Below are 27216 nucleotides of genomic sequence, written 5' to 3'. Positions count from 1 at the left end.
CTTGATGGTTCCAGCTATTCCCCAAACTTTTGGGGGACTGAGTTCCAGAGTCCCACTACCCTTTTTTGTGAACAACTGCTTTCACTCCTGAACACCTTAGCATTAATTTTAAAACCATGCCCCTATGCTCTGGATCTCCCACCAGAGAAAATAACTTCTCTGCCCCCTCAAGCCCTTTTATTTTAAAATCTCTGCAATTATATATTTGTGACCTACATAATCCAATCAATTGTTGTTCGTCTCCTGGAACAGTACTCGATAAATCAGATTGAACTATTTCCACTGAAGCTTTGTTAAACTGTAATTCATCAGAGCAGCGGCATAACTCAACTTGTTACACATGGCGGATAAAACAGCAGAAATTACTGAATTAAATGTTTAATTTGCAATTGAAGGACATTGTTCACCTGCCATAGTCACAAGTAAGCGATACAGGTCTCTTTTTCACATAGTTTGGTCTGTTTGCTTTTTCTCTCTCCTATGATCTCTCCACTTGAATACCGAGCATTTACCCCCACTTATCAGTCCAGTTTATTCCTTGTGCTGCATAGTGACTCTTTCAGAGTTTTTTAGTCCTCCAGTGCCATCATGCCAATCAAACGTCTGATCCACAGTTGATGTTGTTCTGAAGCCTCTTCCTGAGAGTGCTGGAGGGAAGTCTAGACTAACCGTCCGATTTCCCTGTCATTTTCTAACAATGGCAGTTATTAGAAAAGCCCCATGACTCCGTTCCATGAGGTGGAGATGCTGGCATTGGACTGGGGTCAGCACAGTAAGAAGTCTCACAACACCAGGTTAAAACCCAACAGATTTATTTGGAATCATGAGCTTTCGGAGCGCTGCTCCTTTATCAGGTGAGTTAACCACTCACCTGATGAAGTGGTCATCTCATCTGATGAAGAAGCAGCGCTCCGAAAGCTTGTGATACCAAATAAACCTGTTGGACTTTAACCTGGTACTGTGAGACTTCTTACTGTGCTGACTCCAGTTCAGACATTGAAAGCATTTTGATTTTAGAACAGAAACAAAACCCATCACCTGTCTTCATGGAGATCAGAGAGAGAAATGGTGAGGATGCTGTCAATTACCTGTCCATCCAGTGTCACATCATCAAACTCCTTGCCGTCACTGGCATTTTGACTGTGGGCATATTCTTACCCATGAACTTCTTAGATGAACTCCTTGCTCCTCAGAGATATCGAACCTCACTGACTATTGACAGAAGAGAGCCGTTCCCTCTGTAGCCCTGACACAACTGCTCTCTTGCCACCACCTGCCCCACTGTAACCAATCCCTTGCCATCTCCTGACCCTCTGTAAGGGGAGGCAGTGGCGTAATGGTATTATCATTGGATTACTAATCCAGAGACCCAGGCAAATGCTCTGGGGGCCTGGGTTTGAGTCCCACTATCGGATGGTGAAATTTGAATTCAGTAAAAAATCTGGAATTAAAGTCTAATGATGACCATGAAACCATTGTCGATTGTCGTAAAAATCCATCTGGTTCACTAATGAGGGGTGGAGATCTGTCGTCCTTACCTAGTCTGGCCTACATGTGACTCCAGATCATAAGAACATAAGAACTAGGAGCAGGAGTAGGCCATCTGGTCCCTCAAATCATTCAATAAGATCATGGCTGATCTTTTTGTGGACTCAGCTCCACTTACCTGCCCGCTCACCATAACCCTTAATTCCTTTACTGTTCAAAAAATTATCTATCCTTGCCTTAAAAACATTCAATGAGGTAGCCTCAATTGCTTCACTGGGCAGGGAATTCCACAGATTCACAACCCTTTGTGTGAAGAAGTTCCTTCTCAACTCAGTCCGAAATCTGCTTCCTTTATTAACCTAGCAATGTGGTTGACTTTTAAATATCGTCAGGGATAAATGATGGCACAGCCCATGAACGAATTTAAAAAATGTTCCCTTGCCACCTCCTGCCCCTTTGTAACTGTTCCCTTGCTACCCCTGCTCCTCTATAACTGTTGCCTTGCCATCTCCCACCCCACCAAAATTGCTGTCGGCCCTATGCAACTGATTGCTCGTTGCTTCCCGCCCCCTTTTAGCCATTCAATTATCACCTCCTGTCCCTCTGCAACTGCTCCCTTGCCACTTCCCATCTCACTGTAACTTCTTTCTTGCCACATCCCATCCCACTTGCCACCTCCTGCCCTGCCCTCACTGCCACTGCTCTATTGCACAGGGCTCTGGCTGAGCAATGTTATTTATCTTCTCCTCCAATCAAAAATAGTTTCTTGCCCATGTTTGGCACTGATAGGCTCACTACATGTACTTTGATCACTGGTTGGTGGACCAGATGGAAAACTTTGATAGGCTGGACTCTGGCCCCTTAACCGTATGTTGGATCTGATGAGCATCCACCAGAAACTTGATTGTGTTTTCCCAAATCTAAATCATGTAAGCCCCTGACAATTGGCAAAGTAAGAAAAGATATGCATGACATTTAACTGGGTGATACATAGGTAAACTGAAAATACTAATTAAAATATATAAATGGGTCAAGCTAGCCTCTTGTACTTGGTGATTGACAGACTTTTGATTAGGTGGTCACAGTTTAGACATTGAGAACATACCCCAAAACTGTACATCCAAGATTTTGCCTGAATATGTTAAATTTTGAACATTTTTGACAAAATGGACTCTACTTTGTACCTAGACTAAGAGAAAAGAAAAACTGCATTAAATCTGCACTGAACTCATAAATACTTACTATGAGCAATGCAAATCACCCCTGAACTATAGCTATCCAGGGAAATATACCAAAGTGTGTTAATGCCTCAATTATATAATTACAACTTCAGAGATGAAATTGTTTTCATATTAAGTGACTTGCCAAAGCATCACGAAGCTCCCTTGGTGGTACTTTAATGCATCAAATGGAACATGAGTGGTTAGAAAAATACATAGAAATATCACAAAAGAATACTCATTCCATGTCCATTGAATGCACCAATATATCATGTAACATGTTTTTAAAAAAACACTGTCAGAATAGGGATGCCACGCAAGGCAGCAATTATTGCTCTTCCATTGTTGGCCCAAGATAATATTGACGATGGCTGTCCTTTGACCATGACTGTCCTTGTAGTGATGGTGCTCCCACAATGGCAATAGGGAGGGAATTCCAGGTTATTGACCCAGCATCAAAGAAGCAGGTCTAAGTCAGAATGGAAAATGACTCGAGAGGTGTTCCCATGAGATTTTGGTTAGGGTGGATGGTAGAGCTTGCAGGGGAGAGAGTTGCTCTTATAGTAATCTCGGTGTTTTTCTACACTTCATCCTGCAGATTAAACATACAGCAGTTGGAGATTTGATTGGATTTATTACTGTCACATGTATTATACAGCGAAAAGTATTGTTTCTTGCGCGATATACAGACAAACCATACCGTTCATAGAGAAGGAAAGGAGAGATTGTAGAATGTAGTGTCACAGTCATAACTAGGGTGTAGAGAAAGATCAACTTAATACGAGGTAGGTCCATTCAAAAGTCTGATGGCAACAGGGAAGAAGCTGTTTTTGAGTCAGTTGGTACGTTCTTCAGACTTTTGTATCTTCTTCCCGACAGACAAATGTCCAGAGTGCGTGGGGTCGTTAATTATGCTGGCTGCTTTTCTGAGGCAATAGGAAGTGTAGCATGTCAATGGGTGGGAGGCTGGTTTGAGTGATGGACTGGGTGTCGTGCACGACCCTTTGTAGTTTCTTGCGGGGTTGGTCAGAGCAGGAGCCATACCAAGCTGTGATACAATCAGAAAGAATGCTTTCTATGGTTCATCTGTAAACGTTGGTGAGAGTCATAGTGGACATGCCAAATTTCCATAGTCTTCTGAGAAAATAGAGGCATTGATGGGCGTTCTTAACTATAGTTTTGATATGGGGGGACCAAGACAGGTTGTTGGTGATCTGGACACCTAAAAACCTGAAGCTCTTGACCATTTCTACTTTGTCCCTATTGATGTAGACAGGGGCATGTTCTCCACAACGCTTCCTGAAGTCGATGACAATCTCCTTCATTTTGTTGACATTGAGGGAGAGATTATTGTCGTCGCACCAGTTCACCAGATTCTCTATCTCATTCCTGTACTCCGTCTCGTCATTGTTTGAGATCCGACCCACTATGGTGATGTCATCAACAAACTTGAAAATTGAGTTGGAGGGGAATTTGGCCACATAGTCATAGGTGTATAAGGAGTATAGTAAGGGGCTGAGGACACAGCCTTGTGGGTCACCGGTGTTGAGGATGATCGTGGAGGAGGGAGATGTCGTTGCCTATCCTTACTGATTGCGGTCTGTGGGTTAGGAAATTCAGTATTCATATGCAGAGGGAGGAGCTGAGCCCCAGGCCACAGAGATTGGAGATGAGTTTCATTTGGAGGTGGAGAAGATAGATACTGATGATAATGGTGCCAATCAAACAAATTGCTCTGTTCTGCTGTTGAACTTTGTGATTCTGCTATTCCAGCTTCACCCATGTGAGTGGAGTTTTCTATCACACTTTTGACTTCAGCCTTGTAAATGTTGCAGATTTTGAGAGGTCAGGAGATGAGCCAATCATCACAGACTACCTCACCTCTGTCTTGCATTTGTAGACACAATGGTTGATCCAGTTAAGTCGCCGCTCAGTAATCCACAGGATGATTGTTTACAGGGGAAAATTGCACAATTGTGATACCGTCAAAGGCCAATGGGAAATGGTTGGCTTTTTTCCTGTACAAGGTAATCATTACCTGACATTTATGTGGTACAATTTGTTCCTTTTGAGCGCAAGTCTAGATCCTTTTGTAGGTGGAGAAGTTGTGAATGGGGCTCAACACTGAAACCGTCAGAAAATACTCCCTCTCCTGACATCATGAAGAAGAAGGTCCTTTGGTGCAGCAACAACAACGGTTCATCCAGGGGATGTTCTGACCTGTGTCGTCTGATCTCCAACAACCACAACCATTTTCCTTTTTTTCAGGTACAACTCCAACAACTGGAGAATTTGCCCTTTGACCACTGCTACCCACCCCCCCCCCCCCACCACCCCCCTCCCCTCCCCCTGCCACCTCCCCCCTCCCCTCCCCCTCCCCCATATGGTCCTCAGCTTTTACCAGTGGCCTTTAGTACCATACTTGAATCAAATGATCCATGGATGACATAGACGGTTGCATTTATCTCTCCTCTGCAAGTTAACACTTGTGTTCATGCCTGGAACATGTCAATGATGGCTAGAGCACATATGTTATGACAAAACCTTAGTAGCAGGTGTCATTTGATTCTGCTACTGATGACTCCTTTGATCACTTTACTGATGATTGATAGGAAGCGCAATGTTGAGTGGGTCAGATTTATCTTGATTTTTTTGTAGGGTAATCTTCCACATTGTCAAGTAGATACCTGTGTCATAGCTATCCTGGAACAGTTTAGCTATGGGCCTTCAGCACTGTAGCCAGGATGTCACTGAAGTCCACTGCCTTGATTCACTGTATCTCGTACACTTAATGTCACATGAAGTAAGCCAACTGGCTGAGCGCTGATATGTGTGATACTGGGGCCCTTGGGAGGAGGTAGACTGAGATCATGACTTTAAATGAAAATACTTCCAAACATTTCACCCTCTGGTTGAGGATGGTTCTGAGAGATTTATTCCTTTGCCTGATCTGTCCATGTTGGATTGATTTGCAACTGGGGCATTAAGAGTCAACCCCATGGTGTGGAATTGAAGTGACTTCTAATACAGACTGGGCCTAAACATTGCCAGTTAATGACACCAATTGCCAGCTGTAACAGGACATAGGTAGGTTAGAAAAATAGCTCAGCAATGATAGATGGAATTCAATATGGAGAAGTTTGAGGTGATGTATTTTGAGAAAGGGATAGAGAGAGGCAATGTAGACTTATTGGCACATCAGTCACAAAGCACATGCATCAATCTTTGAAGGTGGCAGGACATATTGAGAAAGTGGTTCACAAAGCGCATGAGATCTTGGGCTTTATAAATAGAGGCATTGAATACAAATGCAGGGTAGCTATGATGAACCTGTATAAAGCTATGGTGCTACCTCTAGTTCTGGTCACCACACCTTAGGAAACATGTGAACGTCCTTGAGGGGATGTGGAGGAGATTTAGCAGAATGGTTTCATAGATGAGGGAAGTAGGGGGTAGGGTTTAGCTACAAGGTTAGGTTGGAATGGCTGAGGTTGTTCTCATTGGGGCAAAGGAGACTGTGGAGACATTGTACATGATTGAGAGAGGTTTGGAGAAGGAAGACAAAGAAAAACCATTGCTATTATCTGATGGCACAAAAGTCAAGAGACACAGTTTTAAGTGCGTCTTGGTTGGCACCCCATCCACAACATTAATTCCCTCCACCACCAACAAACAGTGGCAGCAGTGTGTGCCAGCTACAAGAGCACTGAACAACTCAGCAAGGCTCCTTAGACAGCACCTTCCAAACCCACGACCACTACCATCTAGAAGGACAAGGGCAGCAGACACATTGGAACACTACCAACTGGAAGTTCCCCTCCAAGTCATTCACCATCCTGACTTTGAAATATATTGCCTTTCCTTCACTGTTGCTGGGTCAAAATCCTGGAAACCCTTCCCTAACAGCACTGTAAATGTACCTACACCACATTGACTGCAGTGGTTCCAGAAGGCAGCTAACCACCACCTTCTCAAGGGCAGTTAGGGATGGGCAATAAATGCAGACCTAGCCAGTGACGCCCACTTCCCATGAATGAATAAAAAAATAGTAAAAGCAAAATACTGCAGATGCTGAAAATCTGAAATAAAAACAGAAAATACTGGAAAAGCTCAGCAGATGACAAACCAGAGGGAATGTGGGGAAGGACTATTTACCCAGTGAGTGGTAATAACCTGGAACTCACTGCCTGCAAGGGTGGTGGAAACAGAAATAATCAATGATTTCAAAAGGAAATTGGATGGGCACTTGAAGGAAATAAACATGTGGCGTTAACGTGATCGAGCAGGGGAAGGGATTGCTCTATGGGCCGAATGTCCTCTTTCTGTGCTGTGAATGAGTCCATGGCTAATGCTTAAATTTGACTTCACCATTTGCAGAGTGGGCTTTTAAGTCACTATTGGCTCTGGGTTGTTAGTCCCACTCCCTCCAACCCAATGTCAATAAAGTGGAGAAAGGAATCATTTTAATGTATTCATTCAAATGTTGTATCATAGAATCTCTACAGTGCAGAAGGAGGCCATTCAGCCCATCGAGTCAGCACCTGTCTCTCTGACAGGGTACCTGAACCAAGCCCTTGCCCCCACCCTATCCCTGTAACCCCACGCATTTACGATGGCTAATCCATCTTTGGATACTAAGGGGCAATTTAGCTTGGCCAATCCACCTAACCTGCATGTGTTTGGACTGTGGGAGGAAACTGGAGCACTCAAAGGAAACCCAGACAGACATGGGGAGAACGTGCAAACTCTGCACAGACAGTCACCCAAGGCCGAAATTGAACCTGGGTCCCTGGCGCTGTGAAGCAGCAGTGCTAACCACTGTCCCACTCCACTGAGTTTGGAATAAACGGGTCTTGGGATAAATATTGAGCTGGGTTGAGATCCTTAATATTGTAAATAGCCGAGAAGTATAGTGCAAAGATGTGGGGTTGGGTTGATTGGCAATGGTAAATTGCTCCTTAAGGCGGAATTTTCCCATCCTGCTCACCACGGGAATGGTAGAAGGCGGGATACAGACCATGCAAAAGTCCATTGACTCTGGCAGGATTTTCCAGTCGTGGGGTGAGCGTGGCTGGAAAATCCCACCCTAGTGTCATTAGCAGGGCAAATAGATGGGGGGATAGCGGGATAGGTGGGGATTCATAGAATCCCTACAGTGCAGAAAGAGGCCAGTTGACCCATCGAGCCTGCACCGACAACAACTCCCCCAGGTCCTATCCCTGCAACCCCGCTAATCTCCCTGCCACTGAGGGGCAATTTAGCGTGGTCAATCAACCTAACCTGCACATCTTTGGACTGTGGGAGGAAACCCATGCAGACACGGAGAGAACGTACAGGCTCCACACAGACAGTCACCTGAGGCCAGAATTGAACCCGGGTCCTCGGCGCTGTGAGGTAGCTCTGTGCCACCCATGCAAAGGGTCATCCGGACTCGAAACCTCCGCTTTTTTCTCTCCCTACAGATGCTGCCGGATCTGCTGAGATTTTCTCTTTTGGTGCCACCCAAATGTGGGTGCAGGCTGAATGGGCTGAATGGCCTCTTTCTGCACTGTGGGGGATTCCAGGTAATAATGCAAAATAAAACATATAAATCTGGTGGAGGAAAGCAGTTGTTGTTGGGAAGATGCAGGCACCGAGAGTAAATTCGGGCTTGGCTCCCACCTGTTGAAGCTGCCGCTCCGGAATGCGGATGGTGTGCGCTGTTGCCGTGGTGACTGCGGGTTGTGAGGGCTGGGCTGGAGAAGGAAGGAGAGAGCGACAGCGAGCGCGAGCGAGAGAGGCAGACAGCCGGAGCCCGGCTCCGCATTGAGGCCATGAGGAGCTGAGCAGCCCCCCTCCTGTTCCATCCTCACCTTCGGCGATGAGGAAGTCGGGGCCCGGGGAGACCATCAGTAAACTTCTGAGAAGGAAAAGTTCTCCGTCGCTCTATGCGGTGACCCCTCCGCCAGGCCAGGCCATTCCTGCCGCCGCTGAACTGCAGCAACTGGGTGAGTGTTTACTGTCAGGGTGTGAGGGCTGGGGAAACTGCACCCTGAGCCATAGAAACCAGAGCAAATGTGATCATAGAAAGTCCCTGTATTTCCCCCTCTCATCTTAGCCAAGCTGCTTGCATAGAGATGGAGGGTAAATTCTGACTGGAAGCTGGTCAGATGTGTGAAAAAGGGCATGAATAAATGATTTTCATTTCACTGTTGCAAGTTTAAAGAGAAAAGGGCTTTTAAAAAAATGAAATGGTGGAGTGGGTGCAGCCACTGGTTTCTTCATCACTGTTTTTTTTTAAATTGAGTTCAAATCCAGTTTATCCAATGGATGCAAATCTCACTCCCAATAAACTCCCAGGGAAAATGCCTTTGGCCAGTGTCTGGTTCCCAATGGATGGGATGCCACAGCAGACTTACCCATGATTTGGAACCGATTTGGCCATGAGGAACATACCCCTTTTCAGTGTACAAAATGGATGACATAATCTCAGTTTGATATTAGATACACCGTCTCTCTTTTATTTTGGTATGTACATGAAATGCTTATACTGTGAATACAGCGAGGCAACGGTCAAGGGTAGGGAGGATCTGAGATCCAGCCGTCCTGCCAATTAAAAATATGATGTGGAGATGCCGGCGTTGGACTGGGGTAAACACAGTAAGAAGTTTAACAACACCAGGTTAAAGTCCAACAGGTTTATTTGGTAGCTACCAAATAAACCTGTTGGACTTTAACCTGGTGTTGTTAAACTTCTTACTGAATTAAAAATATCCCATAGTGCTGTTTCGAAGAAGAGCAGGGGGGTTATCCACGGTGTCCTGACCAATATTTATCCTTCAATCAACCTCACAAAAACAGATAATCTGGTTGTTAACACATTGCTGTTTTGTGAGAGTTTGTAGTGTGCAAATTGGCTGCCACATTTCCCACATTACAATCGTGAATACATTTCAGAAGTATTTAGGCTATAAGGTGCTTTTGGTATGTCAGAGGTTGTGAAAAGTGCTATTTAAATGCAAGTTTTTCTTTCCTTTAACCACAATAGATTTTTAAAAAATGTTCTGCTTTGTTTAATTTTAAGTTTTGCACCAATACCATACATAGTGGAAGAAATACATTGTTAATGAAATACTTTTTTTAGAGAAATACTTTGTTAGTGACTATTTTCTTGGCAGTGGCCTGTGGGGGTGAATGGTCTGTTTCTAATCTGTAAATGCCATGTATGTGGTGTGTGGACAGAAGTAGTCAGTGACTATTTTAAGTGTGGAATTTAGCAATACCCTGACCTTTTACTCAATGTATTGCCAAATTGACTTGGGTGTTCAGATTGAGAAGGTAGTTGAGTTTGATCCGTTTCAGAATTTGAAGAGTTCAGTGGATTTAACGTGGCAATAGATTTGAATTAAACACACAACTTACATGAGAATTTGGATTGTAAGGAAAGGCAGAGACTCACAAAGATGTTCTACATGGAAAATTCATATTAACACAGTAGAGGTGTCAGGCATTTTGGGGGGTAGGTGGTGAGCGTGTTATGCTGCTTCTAACCTATATTAACAATCAACAGAAACCGAGCTCGACCATAAATGGTCTCGGATCACTTATGTAATTGGGCTCACTGATGGGATATTCTGGGTGGTGCCATCGGCTTCAATTTGTGGAGTCCTTGCCGACAAGGGAATTCTGTAATCAAAATCAAAAGACAGCTTAATAAAAAAAAAATTCACCAGAGGCCGGGGAAATTGTTTCCTGATTGTACATAATCAGAGATCCCCTTCAGTTTCATTTAATGCACAGCAAGGACTTGGGTTCCTTGAAGCAACATTTATGAAACTTAATTAGAAAATGCAACATGACTGTTCTAAAGAATGTAAAGTGTTTAATATAATTGCCCAATGTAATGAATGTTAAGCTGCTGCCTGGAAATTTGTAGGTCGTAAACAAATCTGAAACTTCACATATAAATTAGTAAGACCATAAGAAACAGAGCAGGAATGGGCCATTTGGCCCTTCGAGCCTGTTCCGCCATTCAGTAGGGTCATGGCTGATCCAACATTCCTCACGTCCACTTTCCTGCCCTTTCCCTATTAATCCTTGCTACTTTTACTGATCTAAAATGTATCTATCTTAGCCTTAAATATATACAATAACTCAGCTCCCACAGTTCTCTGTGGCAAGGAGTTCCAAAGACTCTCAACCCCCTGAAAAGGAATTCCTCACCTCAATTGGCGCCCCTTAATTCTGAGACTATGCCCTAGGGGAAACATCCTCTCTGCATTTACCCTATCAAAATCCTTAAGAATCCAATAAGTTCAAATGAAATCACCTCTCATTCTTCTAAATTCCAATAAGTGCAGTTGTAGCAAGACTTCCCTACTCTTATACTCCAACCCTGTTGAAATAAGGGCCTTTCTGATTACTTGCTGTACCTACGTGCTAGCTTTCTGTGTTTCGTGCATAAGTATCCTCAAGTCCCTTTGTGTTGCAGCTTTCTGCAGTTTTCCCCATTTAAATAATATTCCATTATGTTGTTCTCCTGTCCAAAATGAACAACTTCACATTTTCCCACATTATACTCCATTTGCCAACTTTTTGCCCACTTACTTAATCTATCAACATCTCTTCGTAAACTGTTTGTATCTCCCTTGCAATTTGCCTTTGCATTGTTTTTCTGTCGTCTGTAAATTTGGCTACAGTACATTCACTTCCTTTCTCCAAGCCATTAATATAGCACTGATCCCTGTGTAACCCCACTGGTTAGAAGTCGCCAACCTGAAAATGAACCCCTTATCCCCACTCGCTGTTTCTTGCCCATTAACCGATTCTCTATACATGCCAATATACTACCTCCAACACCATGGGCTCTTATTTTATGACTTAACTTTTTGTGAAGTACCTTGTGAAACACCTACTGAAAGTCCAAATACATCTACTGGTTCCCCTCTGAATGTAAAAAGGAAAGACATCTGGGTGGCACATTGGCACAGTGGTTAGCAGTGCTGCCTCACAGTGCCAGGGACCTGGGTTCAATGCCGGCCTTGCGTGGAGTTTGCATGTTCTCCCCATGTCTGCTTGGGTTTCCTCTGGGTGCTCTGGTTTCCTTCCACAGTCCAAAGATGTGCAGGTTAGGTGGATTGGCTATGCTAAATTGCCCCTGGGTGTCCCAAATGTGTAGGTTAGGGGGATTAGCAGGGTAAACTTGTGGGTTTATGGGAAAGGGCTTTTTCTGTCAGATTTAGTGTAGACTCAATGGGTCGAATGGCCTCCTTCTGCATTGTAGGGATCCTATGATTTTATGAAGTTTGAAATGTAACCACTCTTCAGATGCACCGTATCAGAGCTCAAAGGTTGACAGACAAGACCTCATTCTTGATTCAGCAAAAGATAACCATCGGCTAAAGCAGCAATGTACTTCCAACAATGCAGGATTTAAATATAATGTCACAATCCAGACAGTAAATTTCAAAATATTCAGGTGGTCATATATCTCACTAGGTTACATTGAGCATTATAATTATTTGGGTACTTCTTTTTGATCGAACTCTTAATGCGTCCATTTTTTAAAACTCATTTAGAAAATCTGCTTATACAACCTTCACTCTTCCTTTATATTAGCCGTACAAAGATTATCTTCTCTCTGTCCTTCATTCACATTTCTAATTTAATTATTTTAAAATAATGTTCCCTGTATATGAAACTTCTACTGTAGCCAAAAAACTCACCTGGTTCAGCTTTGCCAATTCTTCTCCAGAAGAAGACAGGGGAGGCGATGGCCTAGTGGTATTATCACTAGATTATTAATCCAGAAACTCAGCTAATGTTCTGGGGACCCGGGTTCGAATCTCACCACGACCAATGGTGGAATTTGAATTCAAATAAAAAAAGAATATCTGGAATTTAGAATCTGCCGATACCATGAAACCATTATCAATTGCCAGAAAAACCCATCTGGTTCTTAATGTCCTTTGGGAAGGAAATCTGTCATCCTTACCTTGTCTGGTCGACATGTGACTCCAGAGCCACAGCAATGTGATTGACTCTCACCTGCCCTCCATCGGCAACTTGGGATGGGCAAAAAATGCACGCCAGCCAACGACACCCATGTCCCATGAATGAATAAAAATAAACTAACGTCCAGAACTCCTTTTCCTGCCACCCAGCACAATTCAATTTGCTCACATCAGGAGAATGTTCTTTATCCAAAGAGTGTGAAGAATGTGGAATGCAGTTTCACAGGGTGTGTTTGAGGCAAATTACACTTAAGAGGGGGTTAGATAAGCACATGAGGGAGAAAGGAACAGAAAAGTATTTGGATAAGGATAAATGGAGAGGGATAGGAGGAGGCTTGTGTGAGGCATAAATGCTGATATAGACCAGTAATGTTGAATAGCCTGTGTGTGTACTGTCGGCTCAATGTATCTCTTGGTCACATTGAAATCCAATAATATCTTTCCTACAATTTGCTGACCAGAACTACACCCAGTACTCAAGATGTAGTATGGTCAGTGTGTTATGCAACAACATAACAGCTTCTTCATTTGTACTTTATACCTCTGCCAAAGCAACCTAATAATTTATTTCCCTCTTTTCCTATAGTCAAGTGGGTATATTACATCTGTCTTTGCTATTCAGGTTGCCTAGGAAACTTACATTACAACATGCAAGCTGTGCTCCAAGCCACATGAGATTTTAAAATATTAAATATCAACTCCAATGCTCAACTTATTTATATTTTTGCTTCCTCCACATCTATATTTGCCATAAAATAGTGCATCCAATGCACATCAATGTCTGTTAACACTTTTTTGAAAACAGAAGTGTGAAGCAGCCAAATCATTTATTTTGAACGTACAGGGAAAACTCCCACAGCAACTGAAAATACCTCGGTGATGCAGGAATCAAAATGTTTGTAGCTTTCGATGGTGGGGAGAGAAAGCCAGGCATTTATCGTGGACTGTCACTTGCACAACCTGAAGAGTAATTAGATTCTAATTGACCTAATCCAGTATTTATTTGATAATAAGACGTTGTAGCCTTAAAGGATTGAGTGATTCACTTTAACAACAGGATAATAGTGTGCATCGCAAGATATCTGGGAGTTGCCGTTTATTAGTTCAGCCATGTTGTATACAGCTGCCATTGTAGTGTTACTGTCATTAATTGTAATGGTAGTTGGATCACAGGGTGTGATTGGTTCTAATAATTGGCGAGAAGGTGCATATGAGGTTGAGGAGACTCATGAGATGGGTTGGGATGGGCGGGATGTAAATGGGACAGTTAAGTTTGAGTATATTTGTGTTTTTAAATTTATTTTCAACATCTATTCCCTTGTCAAATCTAAGCTTGACTGTTGTAATATACTAGACCATTCTGATGAAAGGTCATCGACCTGAACTCTGAATTTCTCTCCTCAAATGCTCCCTGGCCAGCGTTCCAGTCATCCTTTGATCTCCATTGGCTTCCCATCCTCCAGCACATTGATTTCAAAATGATCCTTATTGTCTAGAGATTCCTCAGTGGCTTTACCGCACTTTAGTTCGGCAATTTCCTCCAGTCCTCTGCCCCAGGTTGTACCCTTGAGGCCCTACATACATATCCTCACCAGACATCCCACTATTCCATCAAAGTCAAAACCTCAACATTCAGGAATCCCATTTCACATCTTCTTCCCACATTTTTTAAAAGCTAATGAAAATCAATCCACTCAATTGTGCCTTTGGGTATTTCCTCTAAGGCCAGGTGTTTGGTTTCCTCTTTGTGCTTTGTGATAATTTATTGCATTAAAAGCGGGTAGCATGTTATAAATGTTATTTTTAAAGGTATGTAGTGCAATAAAGGCAGAACTGCAGTGGTAGCTGTAACTTAGAGAGACTATTATTCTGCAGAATGTAATTGGGCAGATTTTTTTTAATAGAGTGGATGTGGGAGGAAAGATTTTGTAACGCTGAATAATAAAACGTGAAAGAAAGTAAATGGAATGGAGCAAGACAGACTTAACCAGTTGGTGTAAACAATAATAAAAATGTACATTATTTAATTCAGAATGTTATTTGCAGTAAAGCAGTCTCGAATCTTGCCCAGAGCATGCTGTTTCTCTAAGCATGTGTCTTGAGTACAACACTATAATCTGTAAGGAAAATATTCTGTGATGTTGCAGCAGTTCATTGTCTCTTTTGTGTCACTTCTTCTTTGATATGAGGCTGCAAATTGTGAACTTGCAGAGCAAAGCTCAACATTCATAAACTAAAATAGGGTCGTTATAACACTTTCAATAAATTAATGTATATAAAATATATATATGCAAAATTTAGTTCCTGATCTGTCATTAAAGACCAAGGATTGAATGCTTCCTCATGATGCCATGGCTTTGGAGTGAATACTGTACACCCTTCAAGGCAGGTGGTTGTGTTGTGGTATTGTCACTGGACTATAATCTAGGTCTATAATGAGGATCTGTGTTCAAACCCCACCACGGCAGATGGTGAAATTTGAATTCAATAAAAATGTGGAATTAAAAGTCTAATGATGACCACGGACAATTGTCGGAAAAACCCATTTGGTTCACTAGTGTCCTTTAGGGAAGGAAATCTGTCGTCCTTATCTGGTCGAGCCTACATGTGACTCTTAATTGCCCTCTTGTCCTAGCAAGCCACTCAGTTCCAGGGGAAATGCGACACCTACATCCCATGAAAGAATTTTTAAAAATGCTGTTTCTGAAACCTAACCTGGGAAATATAGTAACCCAGCGTTTTGACAAAAAGGTGACTGAACTGGTTCTCAATTGGGAATGCTTTTATAGTATTTTGAATAAAAATGTTCTTTGGTATATAACCCATGTTAATCATTTTCTGTAATATTTTCTGATAGAATTTGTCAATTTACTAAATTATTTTGTTGTCTTTCCATTGAACTCCATAAAAAGCTATTCTCTTGTTGTTCTTATGCGACACAAACACATTTGTAAAAAGTGGGATGGTTGGGTGGAAGTTCAAAAGGCAGAAACCTGTTCTTAAATCAATGGCACAGTGGTTAATACTGCAGCCTCTCAGCATCAGGGGTTCGATTCCAGCCTTGCTGACTGTCTGTTTGCACATTCTCCCAGTGTCTGCATGAGTTTCTTCCGAGTGCTCCAGTTTCCTCCCACAATCCAAAAGATGTGCAGGTTAGGTAGATTGGCCATGCCAAATTGCCCCTTAGTGTCTAAAGGTGTGTAGGTTAGGTGGATTAGCCATGCATGGTAGGTGCGCAAGATTACAGGGACAGGGCAGGGGTGGCGTAGGCCTGAGTAAGATGCTCTTTTGGAGAGTTGGTGCAGACCCAATGGGCTGAATGGCCTCCTTCTGCACTGTAGGGATAAAAAAAACTAATGTGCCACAATGTCTCACTCCATTTTATGCCATTTATGAAAGAGGAACAACAATCTTTGACAATGAATGTTCAACTATAGAAAGGGCAGAAGAGATGATGTGTAAATAGAATTTTAAAATGGCCTGGTGCCAACTTCAGTACTCGTTAAGCTGACTAAAATCTCTCTTCAGTTTAATTAAAAAGTAAATTAAAAGCCAAAGAGAATTCATGAAAAATGCATTTTTCTCACTGGCTTCACAGCTCATAAATCCAATTCACTAATGAATGATTATTATGTAAGATCTTGTACTACCTAACTTGTCCTTAATGTCATCATATATCTTAATGAAATAATAAAGGTGCTGAGTTGATATTGAATGGTGTGCTACCATGCTATATTAGGTATAGCAGCATGCAGAGGTATGAAAGAAGAATAAAATACATAAAGGAGTGTGAGTGTTGGATAGTGTTTAGAATACTTAGTTCATGGTTCATGTTAATATTTTAGAGTTAATGCTTAGTTCTTAATGTTGTGAAGGTAAGGTAATAAAAATGCTACATTTCAGTGGTTGCCAGAAACAGCTGTCCAGGGGATGTTTTTGTTTTGGGTGGTAGAACAACATTAGTTTAAAACATTCAGTAGACTATGAAAAGTTGTAAGACCCATTTACTTCATCAGATAAAAGAAGAAATTGAAATAATTATCCTGAAAGTAAGTTTGAGGGCAGCCAGGAGCAGGCTGTGTTGTTATGGAGATGGGCGGACCTTAGAAAGGTGCTTTTGTTTAAATTTTATCTGGATGTTTTCTGGGAGAGATTTTTTAGTTGCAGTTTGAACCTCCTGTGATTTGCAGCTCAGTGAATGAAGTTAGCCAAAGTAAATGACAGACAGAGCTGCACTGTAAACAGCGTAAAAGACTTTAAGCAGAATTCTTCCATCCTGGTACTAAGTGCTGTGGTGCGGACGCGAACATTGCGTGTTTCCCACTGTGAAGACATGCCAAATCCTCCTGTGCCGACTGTATACAATGGCGGGGCATGCCTGATGGCATATAATCGACCATCGCATCTGGGTGCCATATTGAAAATGTGCCTATCATCACTGACCTATTATTAAGGAAAAAAGATGGACTGCGAGAAAGTGGAGATGGATTTCCTGAGAATGCAGATGGATTTGCAGGAACAATCTGAGACTTGAAGATGGACCTTCTCCAGATGCTAAATCTGCAAATTTCACCTGTAGATGTCCCCCGCCCCACCCCCACCCCGACGTCTGGGTCCAGGGTTGCTGGCAGCCTCCATTCCGAAGTCCAGAAGCAGCCCAGCCATTGTTCAGGTGAGTCTCGATATCAGCACACCACGTTCCAGACATGTTGTGAATCCATTTCAAGCTGCCCTCCAGCAGGTTTCCCGATCCGCAATATCCTATGGGGAAATTCACGCTGGTGTAATCCCAATTTCAAGGCCTTCTGCTGAATTCTTCCCCACCCATCGTTGAACCTGTAGTAGCTAAAGTAAACAATGGTCCCTTAGGAGCCAAGGCAGGAGAAATGAGGTTGTGCCGGAGGCATTGAGCAAATATTTTGTATTTGTTTTCATAGTGGAAGGGACAGGTTTCATACCAGAAATTGACAGTAACCTCAAGGCAAAAAAGATGAATAAATTAAGGATCTTGGTTTCATTGGTCAGAACATTGAATACAGGAGTTGGGACGTCTTGTTAAAGTTGCACATGACATTGGTAAGGCCACACTTGGAATACTGTGTGCAATTCTGGTCACCCTATTATAGAAAGGATATTATTAAACTAGAAAGAGTGCAGAAAAAATTTACTAGGATGTTACCGGGACTTGATGTATTGAGTTATAAGGAGAGGCTGAATAGATTGGGACTTTTCTCTGGAGCGTAGAAGGTTGAGGGGTGATCTTATAGAGGTCTATAAAATAATGAGGGGCATAGACAAGATAGATAGTCAATATCTTTTCCCAAAGGTAGGGGAGTCTAAAACTAGAGGGCATAGGTTTAAGGTGAGAGGGGAGAGATACAAAAGTGTCCAGAGGGGCAATTTTTTCACACAGAGGGTGGTGAGTGTCTGGAACAAGCTGCCAGAGGTGGTAGTAGAGGTGAGTACAATTTTATCTTTTAAAAGACATTTAGATAGTTACATGGGTACGATGGGTATAGAGGGATATGGGCCAAATGCGGGCAATTGGGATTAGTTTAGGGGTTTTTTAAAAAAAGGGCGGCATGGACAAGTTGGGCCGAAGGGCCTGTTTCCATGCTGTAAACCTCTGACTCTATAAATTTGTATTAACAGAAAAAAGTACTTGAGAAACTAAAATCCGACAAATCCCTGGAACCTGATTGCCTACACCCTTGGGTTCCAAAAGAGATAGCTGCAGTGATAGTGGATGTGTTCGCTATTTTTCCAAAATTCTTCAGATTGGGCAACAGCCCCATCAGATTGGGAGTTGGCAAATGTTCCGCCATTTTCCAAGAAAAGAGGCAGAGAAAAAACCGTGAACTATCGGCAGATTAGTCCAAAGATGTGCAGGTTAGGTGGATTGGCCATGCTAAATTGCCCCTTAGTGTCGGGGGACTAGCAGAGTAACTACGTGGGGTTACGGGGATAGGGTCTGGGTGGAATTGTTGTTGGTGCAGACTCAATGGGCCAAATGGCCTCCTTCTGCACTGTAGGGATTCTATGATAGACTAACATCAGTCATTTGAAAAATGTTGGAATGTATCAATAAAGAAATGTTAACAGTGCACTGAGAAAATTATTGTATGAATAGAACAAGCCAACGTGGTTTCACTAAAGGGAAATGCTGTTTGACTAATTGAGGATGTGACTAGTAGGGTAGATAAGGGGGAATCAGTAGATGTAATATACCTGGATTTCCAAAAGGCATTTGATAAAGTGCCACACAAAAGATTAAGAAGCAGGATAAGGGCTCCTGGAGTTGAGGCTAATATATTAGCATGGATGGAGGATTGATTAATGGATAGAAAGTGGGGATAAACTGAGCATTTTCGGATTGGCAGGTAGTGTATTACGGAGTGCCACAAGGATCAGTGGTGGAGCCTCAGATATTAGCTGACTTAATGACTTAGATGAAGAGGCAGAATCTAAGTTTGCTGATGATACAAAGCTAGGTGGAAAGGTAAGCTGTGGGGAGGACACAGAGGCTGCAAAGAATTATAGGCCGATTAAGTAAGTGGGGAACAAGATGGCAGATGGATTAAAACATAGGTAAGCATGAAGTTATTTACTTTGGTCATAAGAGTAAAAAAACAGATTTGTTTTTAAAAGGTGAGAAACTTGTTAAGTGTTAATATGCAAAGAGACTTGGGTGAGTTCATACAAGGAATGCAGAAAGTCAGCATGCAAACAATTAGGAAGGCAAATGGCATGTGCACCTTTATTGCAAGAGAAATGGAGTATAAGGATAAGGAAATCCTGCTACAATTGTTCAAGGTTTTGAGGAGACCATATTTGGGGCACTGTGTGTAGTTTTGGTCTCTACATTTAAAAAAAGATGTATTTGGATTGGAGACGGTACATTAAAGACTCACCAATTGGTCCCTGGGTTGAGAGGGTTGGTGCAAAGTCAATTGGGCTTATATTCTCTGAAGTTTATAAGAATGAGAGGCGATCGCATTGAAATCCACAAAATTCTGAATTAACTTGATAGGGTAGACGCTGAGAGATTGAGTCAAACACGATGGCACAGTCTCAGAATAAGAGGCCAATAATTTAGGACTGAGGTGAGGAGAAATTACTTAGAGTTCTGAATAGCCCATCTGGTTCACTAATGTCCTTTGGGGAAGGAAATCTGTCGTCCTTACCTGCCTGGCCTATGTGTGACTCCAGAGCCACAGCAATGTGGTTGACTCTCAACTGCCCTCGGGCAACTAGGGATTGGCAATAAATACTGGCCAGCCAGTGACGCCCATATCCCACAAATGAATTTTAAAAATCTTTGGAATTCTCCATCATCGAACACATTTAAGGCTGGGATAGACAGATTTTTGATGTTTCAGGGAATCGAGGGATATGGAGAGCAGGCAGGAGAGTGAAGATGAAGCCTGTGATCACCCTTGGCTGTATTGAATGACATAGCAGGCTCGATAGGCCAGCTGCTTTATTCCTACTGCTATGTCTTGTGTTCTTTGGATGATGAGATAGATAGAGACTATGATTAAACAAGTAAATGGGGGTAAATGAAGCATGCCAGATGAATTCTTCAAGTGATGACCAAGCCATATACAGTAAAGATGTGGAGATGCCGGCGTTGGGCTGGGGTGGACACAGTAAGAAGTCTCACAACACCAGGTTAAAGTCCAACAGGTTTATTTTGAATCACGAGCTTTCGGAGCACTGCTCCTTCATCAGGTGAAGGAATACCTGATGAAGGAACAGTGCTCCGAAAGCTTGTGATTCTTAATATACAGTAAATTGAGAGGGGAGGTGAAGAGGAAAATAAAGCTGACAGAGAGACTATGAGAGTAGAATGGAAGTTAAAAATAACATGTAATCCAAAATCGTCTTCTGACCTGTAAGTAGTAAACAGATAGTAAGAGGTGCAGTGGGTCCTATTAGGGGCAAAGGGAGTGATATACACTTTGAGCCAACGGGCAAGAATACTTGATGAGTACTTTGCACTAGTGTTTACTAAGGAAGAAGATGCTTACAAAATATCAGTATAAGTGGGGATGTCAGAGGAAATGAATAGGGTGAGAGATACTGGAAAGGCTTGGAGTAGCTATGTCACCTGATCTGGATGGCGTGCATCTGAGGTTGCTGAGGGAAGTGGGGCTGAAGGTAGTGGAAGGGCTTGTCATAATCTTCCAATCAGCCCAAGATATGAAAAGATGCTGGAGAATCGCAAAGTGGCAAATGTAACATCCTTGTTGAAGAAAATTACAGTTGAACATCTGGGTAAAGTTTTAGATGGTAGCCATGATGTGGAGATGCCGGCGTTGGACTGGGTTAGGCACAGTAAGAAGTCTCACAACACCATGATGGGGACACACAAGTGATGGGCATACTCACAACACACATGAGGATGGCCTCAACCGGGATCTTGGGTTCATGTCACACGATCTGTAACCCCCATGACTTGCCTGGGCTTGCAAAATCTCACTAACTGCCCTGGCTGGAGACAATACACATCTCTTTAACCTGTGCTTAACCCTCTCTCCACTCACATTGTCTGCACCTGTAAAGACTCGCATTCCAAACATTATCTTGTAAATTGAGTCTGTGTCTATGTATGCCCTGTTTGTGAAACACAACTCCTCACTCACCTGAAGAAGGAGCAACGCTCTGAAAGCTTGTGCTACTAAATAAACCTGTTAGACTTTAACCTGGTGTTGTGAGACTTCTTACTAAAGTTTTAGAAACAATAACCGGGGAAATAATTGACAGGCAGTTGGAGAGGTTTGAGTTAATTAAAGAGAGTGATTGTCCACGTGGATTTGACAAAGTTCCACACAAAAGGCTGGTTAATAAAATTAAAGCTGTTGAAATAGGAGTGTTAGCAGTAAGTTGGATAAAAAATTGAGTTAAGGATAGGAAACAATGAGTCATGATAAATTGTTTTTCAGACTGGAGGATGATAGACAGTGGTGTTCTTAGTGCTAGGACCACTGCTTTTTTGATATAGATTAATGAATTCTGTATTGGAATGTAAAATTTGCTGCTTATACTAAATTTGGAAGTGTGGCTGACATGACTCTGCCATTCCATGAACTTCCAGTTCCAGTATGGACTAAAAGAAACAAAGGCATTTTGCTAGATACTTTAAATTTTGTTGCTTGAAGTCATTCATGGCAAGAGGCCTAACATTGAGTAAGACTGGCACAAGTAATCAAAGAATCTCCTCTGCATCCTTCATACCCATAAAGACAAATAAACCATGTGATTGCGGACTCCTCTGCATAGGGGAAACAGGCTGCAGTTTACACACTAGACTCAAGGAACATAAATTATGTCCATAACACAAGTTTCATGTATTTCCTTGCTGCCCACGATCAGTGTGTTTTATATGTGAGGGGTGCGTGTCTTCTTACCCACAGTCCCAACTTAAATAAATTGCAATAGGAAACGTTTTGTGAATTTTAAAATAAGGAAGGTTATTTATCATCACACACTTGTGGGATTCTCGGATGCCCCGGCAGCACACACCCGCCCTCGGTGTGGCATGGGGTGGCATCAATGGGGAAATCCCATTGACAGTGGCAGGACCAGAAGATTCCGTCGGTAGCGAATGGCATGTCGCCTCCTGCCACCAAGAAACATGCAGCTGGCAGGCCACAGAATCCCACCTAACATCTCATTTCGCTTGACTCACCCACATTATCAATCACATAAAAACTTGGATACAGATGAAGAAAAAACACTACAATTACAAATTATGACTGTTTGGGTCTCTTTCATAGCAGATGACCTGGTTTTTTGATTGAAGTGAAAGTTTTGCAAAGCAGATTTTTTTTCAGTAAGATGTGAAGCTTCTTGTAGTTGATTTACCAGGAAGTTAGTTCTCAAGTGAACTTGAAGTTGAAACAGGTTGGGGAGAGTCCTTCTCCCACTTTCAAGGTATGATGGCTGTTTATTACCTTGGTTGTTTATTTGATATGTACCAAGTTCAGTGGTTGTCCGATGGAATTCTGTCCAGAATAGCTTCTTGCTGTTTTCAAATCAGGCAGTAAACATGGCTTTCTTACCTTGTGACTGGTTACAAGTCCAATGCGCTTTTCTAAGTAAGGTGGGTGTCCAGGTCGATTATATATCCTGTTTGATGACTTTCACACCTTGAGAGTTTGAGACAACTAGTGTCTTAGTATCTGACCGACCCATTCAATTTGAAATTACCCTTTTGAATTAGTTTCGGGAAAAGGCATTGAGTCAGCGTTCATCTGTAAAATTCCTTCCCTTTTGAGATGGGGAGCGTTTCAATCCACAAGAAACATCAGACGGTCCTAGGGCAGCCATCATTTTGAAACCTTCTGTGGTCTTTAAAACTATGAAGTATTGATCGAAAATTCATAACATACTGAACATGACACGTGCTTCATACACGGTGAACGGGACATGTTAGCTATCGTCAAATGCGCCCAACCTAATAATCATCACACCCAATGGTCCAACTCTTGATTATCTCATCCATCACTCAATGGTATACAAGACGTGTTCACAAGGACATAGAGATCAACCAATGGGGGCGGCACGGTAGCACAGTGGTTAGCATTGCTGCTTCACAGCTCCAGGGACCTGGGTTCGATTCCCGGCTTGGGTCACTGTCTGTGTGGAGTTTGCACATTCTCCTCGTGTCTGCGTGGGTTTCCTCCGGGTGCTCCAGTTTCCTCCCACAGTCCAAAGATGTGCGGGTTAGGTTGATTGGCCATGCTAAAATTGCCCCTTAGTGTCTTGGGATGAGTAGATCAGAGGGATTAGTGGGTAAAATATGTAGGGATAAGGTGGTAGGGCCTGGGTGGGATTGTGGTCGGTGCAGACTCAATGGGCCGAATGGCCTCTTTCTGTACTGTAGGGTTTCTATGATTTCTATGACTTCTATGATATGGATCGAGATATCTTTGCTTCCATTCACTATGATCTCTATCTCTTAAATACATAATTTAAATAAATACATATTTTCCTGCTGACTTCAAGTTCTTCTTCATTCTTGGCTACACTTCAGATGAGATAAATAATTCCAGTCAGACCAGACTAAAATCTTGTTCTGAAACATTTTAACGATGCATCCATTATCTGCAATAAAAACATAGAATTCTTAAAACACTCAACAGGTCAGGAAGTATCTCTGGAGAGAGAAATAATGAACATCTCGGGTCAATAACCTTTCATCAGAACAGGGACTATCTGTAGCTTAGCAACTCTTTCATGTTTATAAAACTTACATGGTCCTGAAAACTTAAGATGGCTCCTATTTCAGCATAATGGACCACGTATCCAAAGTGTGGTCTAAACTCTAAACTTCAGTGCGGTACTGAATAATAGTGCCTTTTAAAAAATGCAATCTTTCAGATGCAATGATTAAAGCATTGCTCATTTTGTTAATTCAGGTGGATGTAAAGTGGTTGTTCTCACTAACCATGAGGTGGATATATAACTTTTCCCCCTGAACATGAAGCAGATTAGGAGTGTTGCTTTTTACAAGAGCTCCTAACCATTGATGATCATTCTCTTTTCTCACTGAGATAAGTTGAGGAAACATAGAAGATAGGAGCAGGAGGAGACCTTTTGGCCCTTCGAGCCTGCTCCACCATTCATTACGATCATGGCTGATCGTCCAACTCAAAAGCCTAATCCTGCTTTTCCCCATAACCTTTGATCCCATTTATTCCAAGTGCTATATCTAGCCGCTTCTTGAATACGTTTAATGTTTTGGCAGGAAGGAAAGGATTCCTGAGTGGTTTTTAAAAATAAATCCCGTGGTACTATCCAAAAAAGGGCAGAGAGTTCTAATATCCTAACTGGCATTCATCTCTTAACCAAGGCCAAATTATGGTAAATTATCAAATTTGCTGATTATGGGACCTTGATCTGAGCTGATTGGGTGCTGGTTTACCTACTAAACAAGATTGTTTTGCAAAACAACTGTTAAGTTTCTGTGGGTTGGATGATGAAATTACCGGTAAGTTCTGTGACATCTGTATTTTATTCCTCTTGCAAACTATACTCTGGCAACTTCCTGCTTTTTTGGTTGCCAAGTTAAGATACCTGAACTTGTGCAACTTAATACAAAGCCTGATGTGACTGAAATGAATCTGAGCCCTGGCTAACAGCATGTCTGAAAGGTGCTTGCACTCAATAAGCATCGGTTGTTTAAAATCTGTTTGTATTGCAAATTTTTCATAAAATGTCCTGTTAAATTTAGAATGCTATTGACCTGGACAGGAATGAGGGTTTATGGCTTTGAAATAAAACAAATGCTTTATTAATGCGGCTCTAACGCCCATGTCAAAAATGTTTGATTGACCATTTAGCTGCCATGGGTGATAGTTTACAAGCCTTGTATACTGTATTTGAACAACTAGTTTACCATTGCCAAGGGATCATATCTAGAATCTTGCTATTCCCGAATGGTTTAGTTCCTCATTAGGCAGTGCACTTACCAACAAACTATCAAGTGGCATCATTGCTTAGAACAAACATACAAATTAGGAACAGGACTAGACCCCTCAAACCTGCTTCACCTTAAGTAACACTGCTGATCTATTAACTTTAATGATTTTCCCAAATTGCCATTAAGGATTTAGGATTGCTGAGTATGACTGCCAGTCCCCAGAAAATAGTGGTCTTGATAGGGATTTGTTATACAAAAAAATTATATTTTCCAAGTTGCACTTGCTCAGGAGTATCATAACGTAGTAAATCTTGATTGTTTTTTGTGACCTCAGGTCATCCTAGGGGTGCTTCACAGCCAATGGAATATTTTTGAGGTGTAGTTATAGTTAATTGTAGGGAAATCTGGCAGACAGTTTGCATGTAGCGGAAACCCACAAATGCCAATGGAATAATGACCAGTTCATCTGTTTTAGTAATAAGAGATTGGCTGAACAATAGGAGACATTTTGAATTTGAATTCTCCGAGATGAAGACTAGGTGGTGTTCAAATGGTGCACTGGAATCTTTCAACAACCGCCTGAGAGGCCCCGTCAATTAAAACCTCAACTAAAAGGCAGCACCTTGAACAATGCAGCACTTTCTCAGCACTGCAGTAAAGTGTCAACCCATGATGGGCTTGAGGAGTCTCTGGGGTGAGACTTGAACCCTTGATCTTGACACTCTTGAAGTAAGAGTGCCCCAACTGAGTCCGGTTAAGATCGACTCGTAGTCATAGAATCTCTACAGTGCAGAAGGAGTCCATTTGGCCCATGAAGTCTGCACTGACCACAAACCCACCCAGGCCCTATTCCCTTAAACCCTCTATGCCCTTGCTAGTCCCCCTGACACTAAGAGGCAATTTAGCATGGCCATTCAACTTAACCCGCACATTTTTGGATCATGGGAGGAAACCGGAGTGCCCAGAGAAAACCCACGCAAACACGGGGAGAATGTGCAAACTCCACCCAGACAGTCATCCAAGGTCGGAACTGAACCCGGGTCCCTGGCGCTGTGAGGCAGCAGAGCTAACCACTGTGCTACCATGCCGCCCATCATTATGCATGTTGAAGGTGCACTAGAAATATTAAAGCTTGGGATGAAGCACATTGATTAGGGAGCTGTGGGAAAAGTATTCTGATGCATTAAAGTGAAATACTTTTGATGAAAAAAACGATCTTCCAAAATTTAATAGTTTCTCTTGTCAATCATCTCTTTTCTCTGAAGTATATGCAAATTAGGTCTTTTCTGAATTGTGTCAAGGTAAATGAGTTTCATCAATTGGCCCATATATTAAGGGCAAAAGTTTTGTTCTTTTTTCAAAGATATATGTATTGAGCTTGGAAGAGCAGATGAACATTTAATTCTAAATTTTGCCGAGTGCATGTTTAGTTGTCTGGACTATGTTCTGTGGAGTAGCTGATCACGGTTAGTTTAGTAAAATGGAGGTGAAGTTTCTGCATATTGAAGCATGATAAGCTTGCTGCTGAGGTGTGGATGATCAGGATTTTAGTTCTGTTGAGCATGATGCTACAGAGGCATCTAACTATGCAAGCAATCATGATCAACATTAGGCAAAGTCTGTGCCTGGTTTAAATGAAATAAATCTTAGCGCCTTGGCTAGCAGCATGTTGTCAGATTGGAACTTAGAAGGAGGCAAAGTGTCAGAAAGGAAAGGCAGCCCCATATAATGAGTTGGTGCCAGATGACCCCGAACAACTGATGAGGGCTGGAGGAAAATGGATGGGAAAGCCAAACTATGTTTATAAATTTTATAAATTTTGGTTATTCTACCCTCTTGGTTAGTTTCTTCACAACAATTTATTGTTGTTCAAGAGGCTCTTAATTTCTATCAAGATCTGAACACCAAAAGATCGGGGCTTTCCTCTTTGAAGCAGAACAGTCAAAGGAGTGGCTGCTTTCCAAGTCTAAATGTTTACCAGCGCTTTGATATCAGGCTGGCTTTAGAGTAAATCAAACATCTCTGGGGTCAGTTTATAATCTTGCTTCATTGGGAGACAACACCCATCCTTTAAACAGAGAAGTTGAAA

General features: G+C 42.2%; 1 protein-coding gene across 1 annotated transcript in view; it reads left to right on the top strand.

Moving 5' to 3' along the window:
* Positions 1-8458: 8458 nt before the first annotated feature.
* LOC144511850 (uncharacterized) overlaps positions 8459-27216 on the top strand; it is a 51767-nt gene continuing 33009 nt past the window's right edge. The window contains exon 1 of the mRNA XM_078242224.1: positions 8459-8695. Coding sequence (XP_078098350.1) covers positions 8569-8695 — 127 coding nt within the window. The 5' untranslated portion in view covers positions 8459-8568. The remainder of the gene's footprint in view (positions 8696-27216) is intronic.

Source organism: Mustelus asterias, chromosome 25, assembly GCF_964213995.1.
Source record: "Mustelus asterias chromosome 25, sMusAst1.hap1.1, whole genome shotgun sequence".
Taxonomy (NCBI): Eukaryota; Metazoa; Chordata; class Chondrichthyes; order Carcharhiniformes; family Triakidae; genus Mustelus; species Mustelus asterias.
This window is presented reverse-complemented; position numbering and strand designations above follow the sequence as displayed.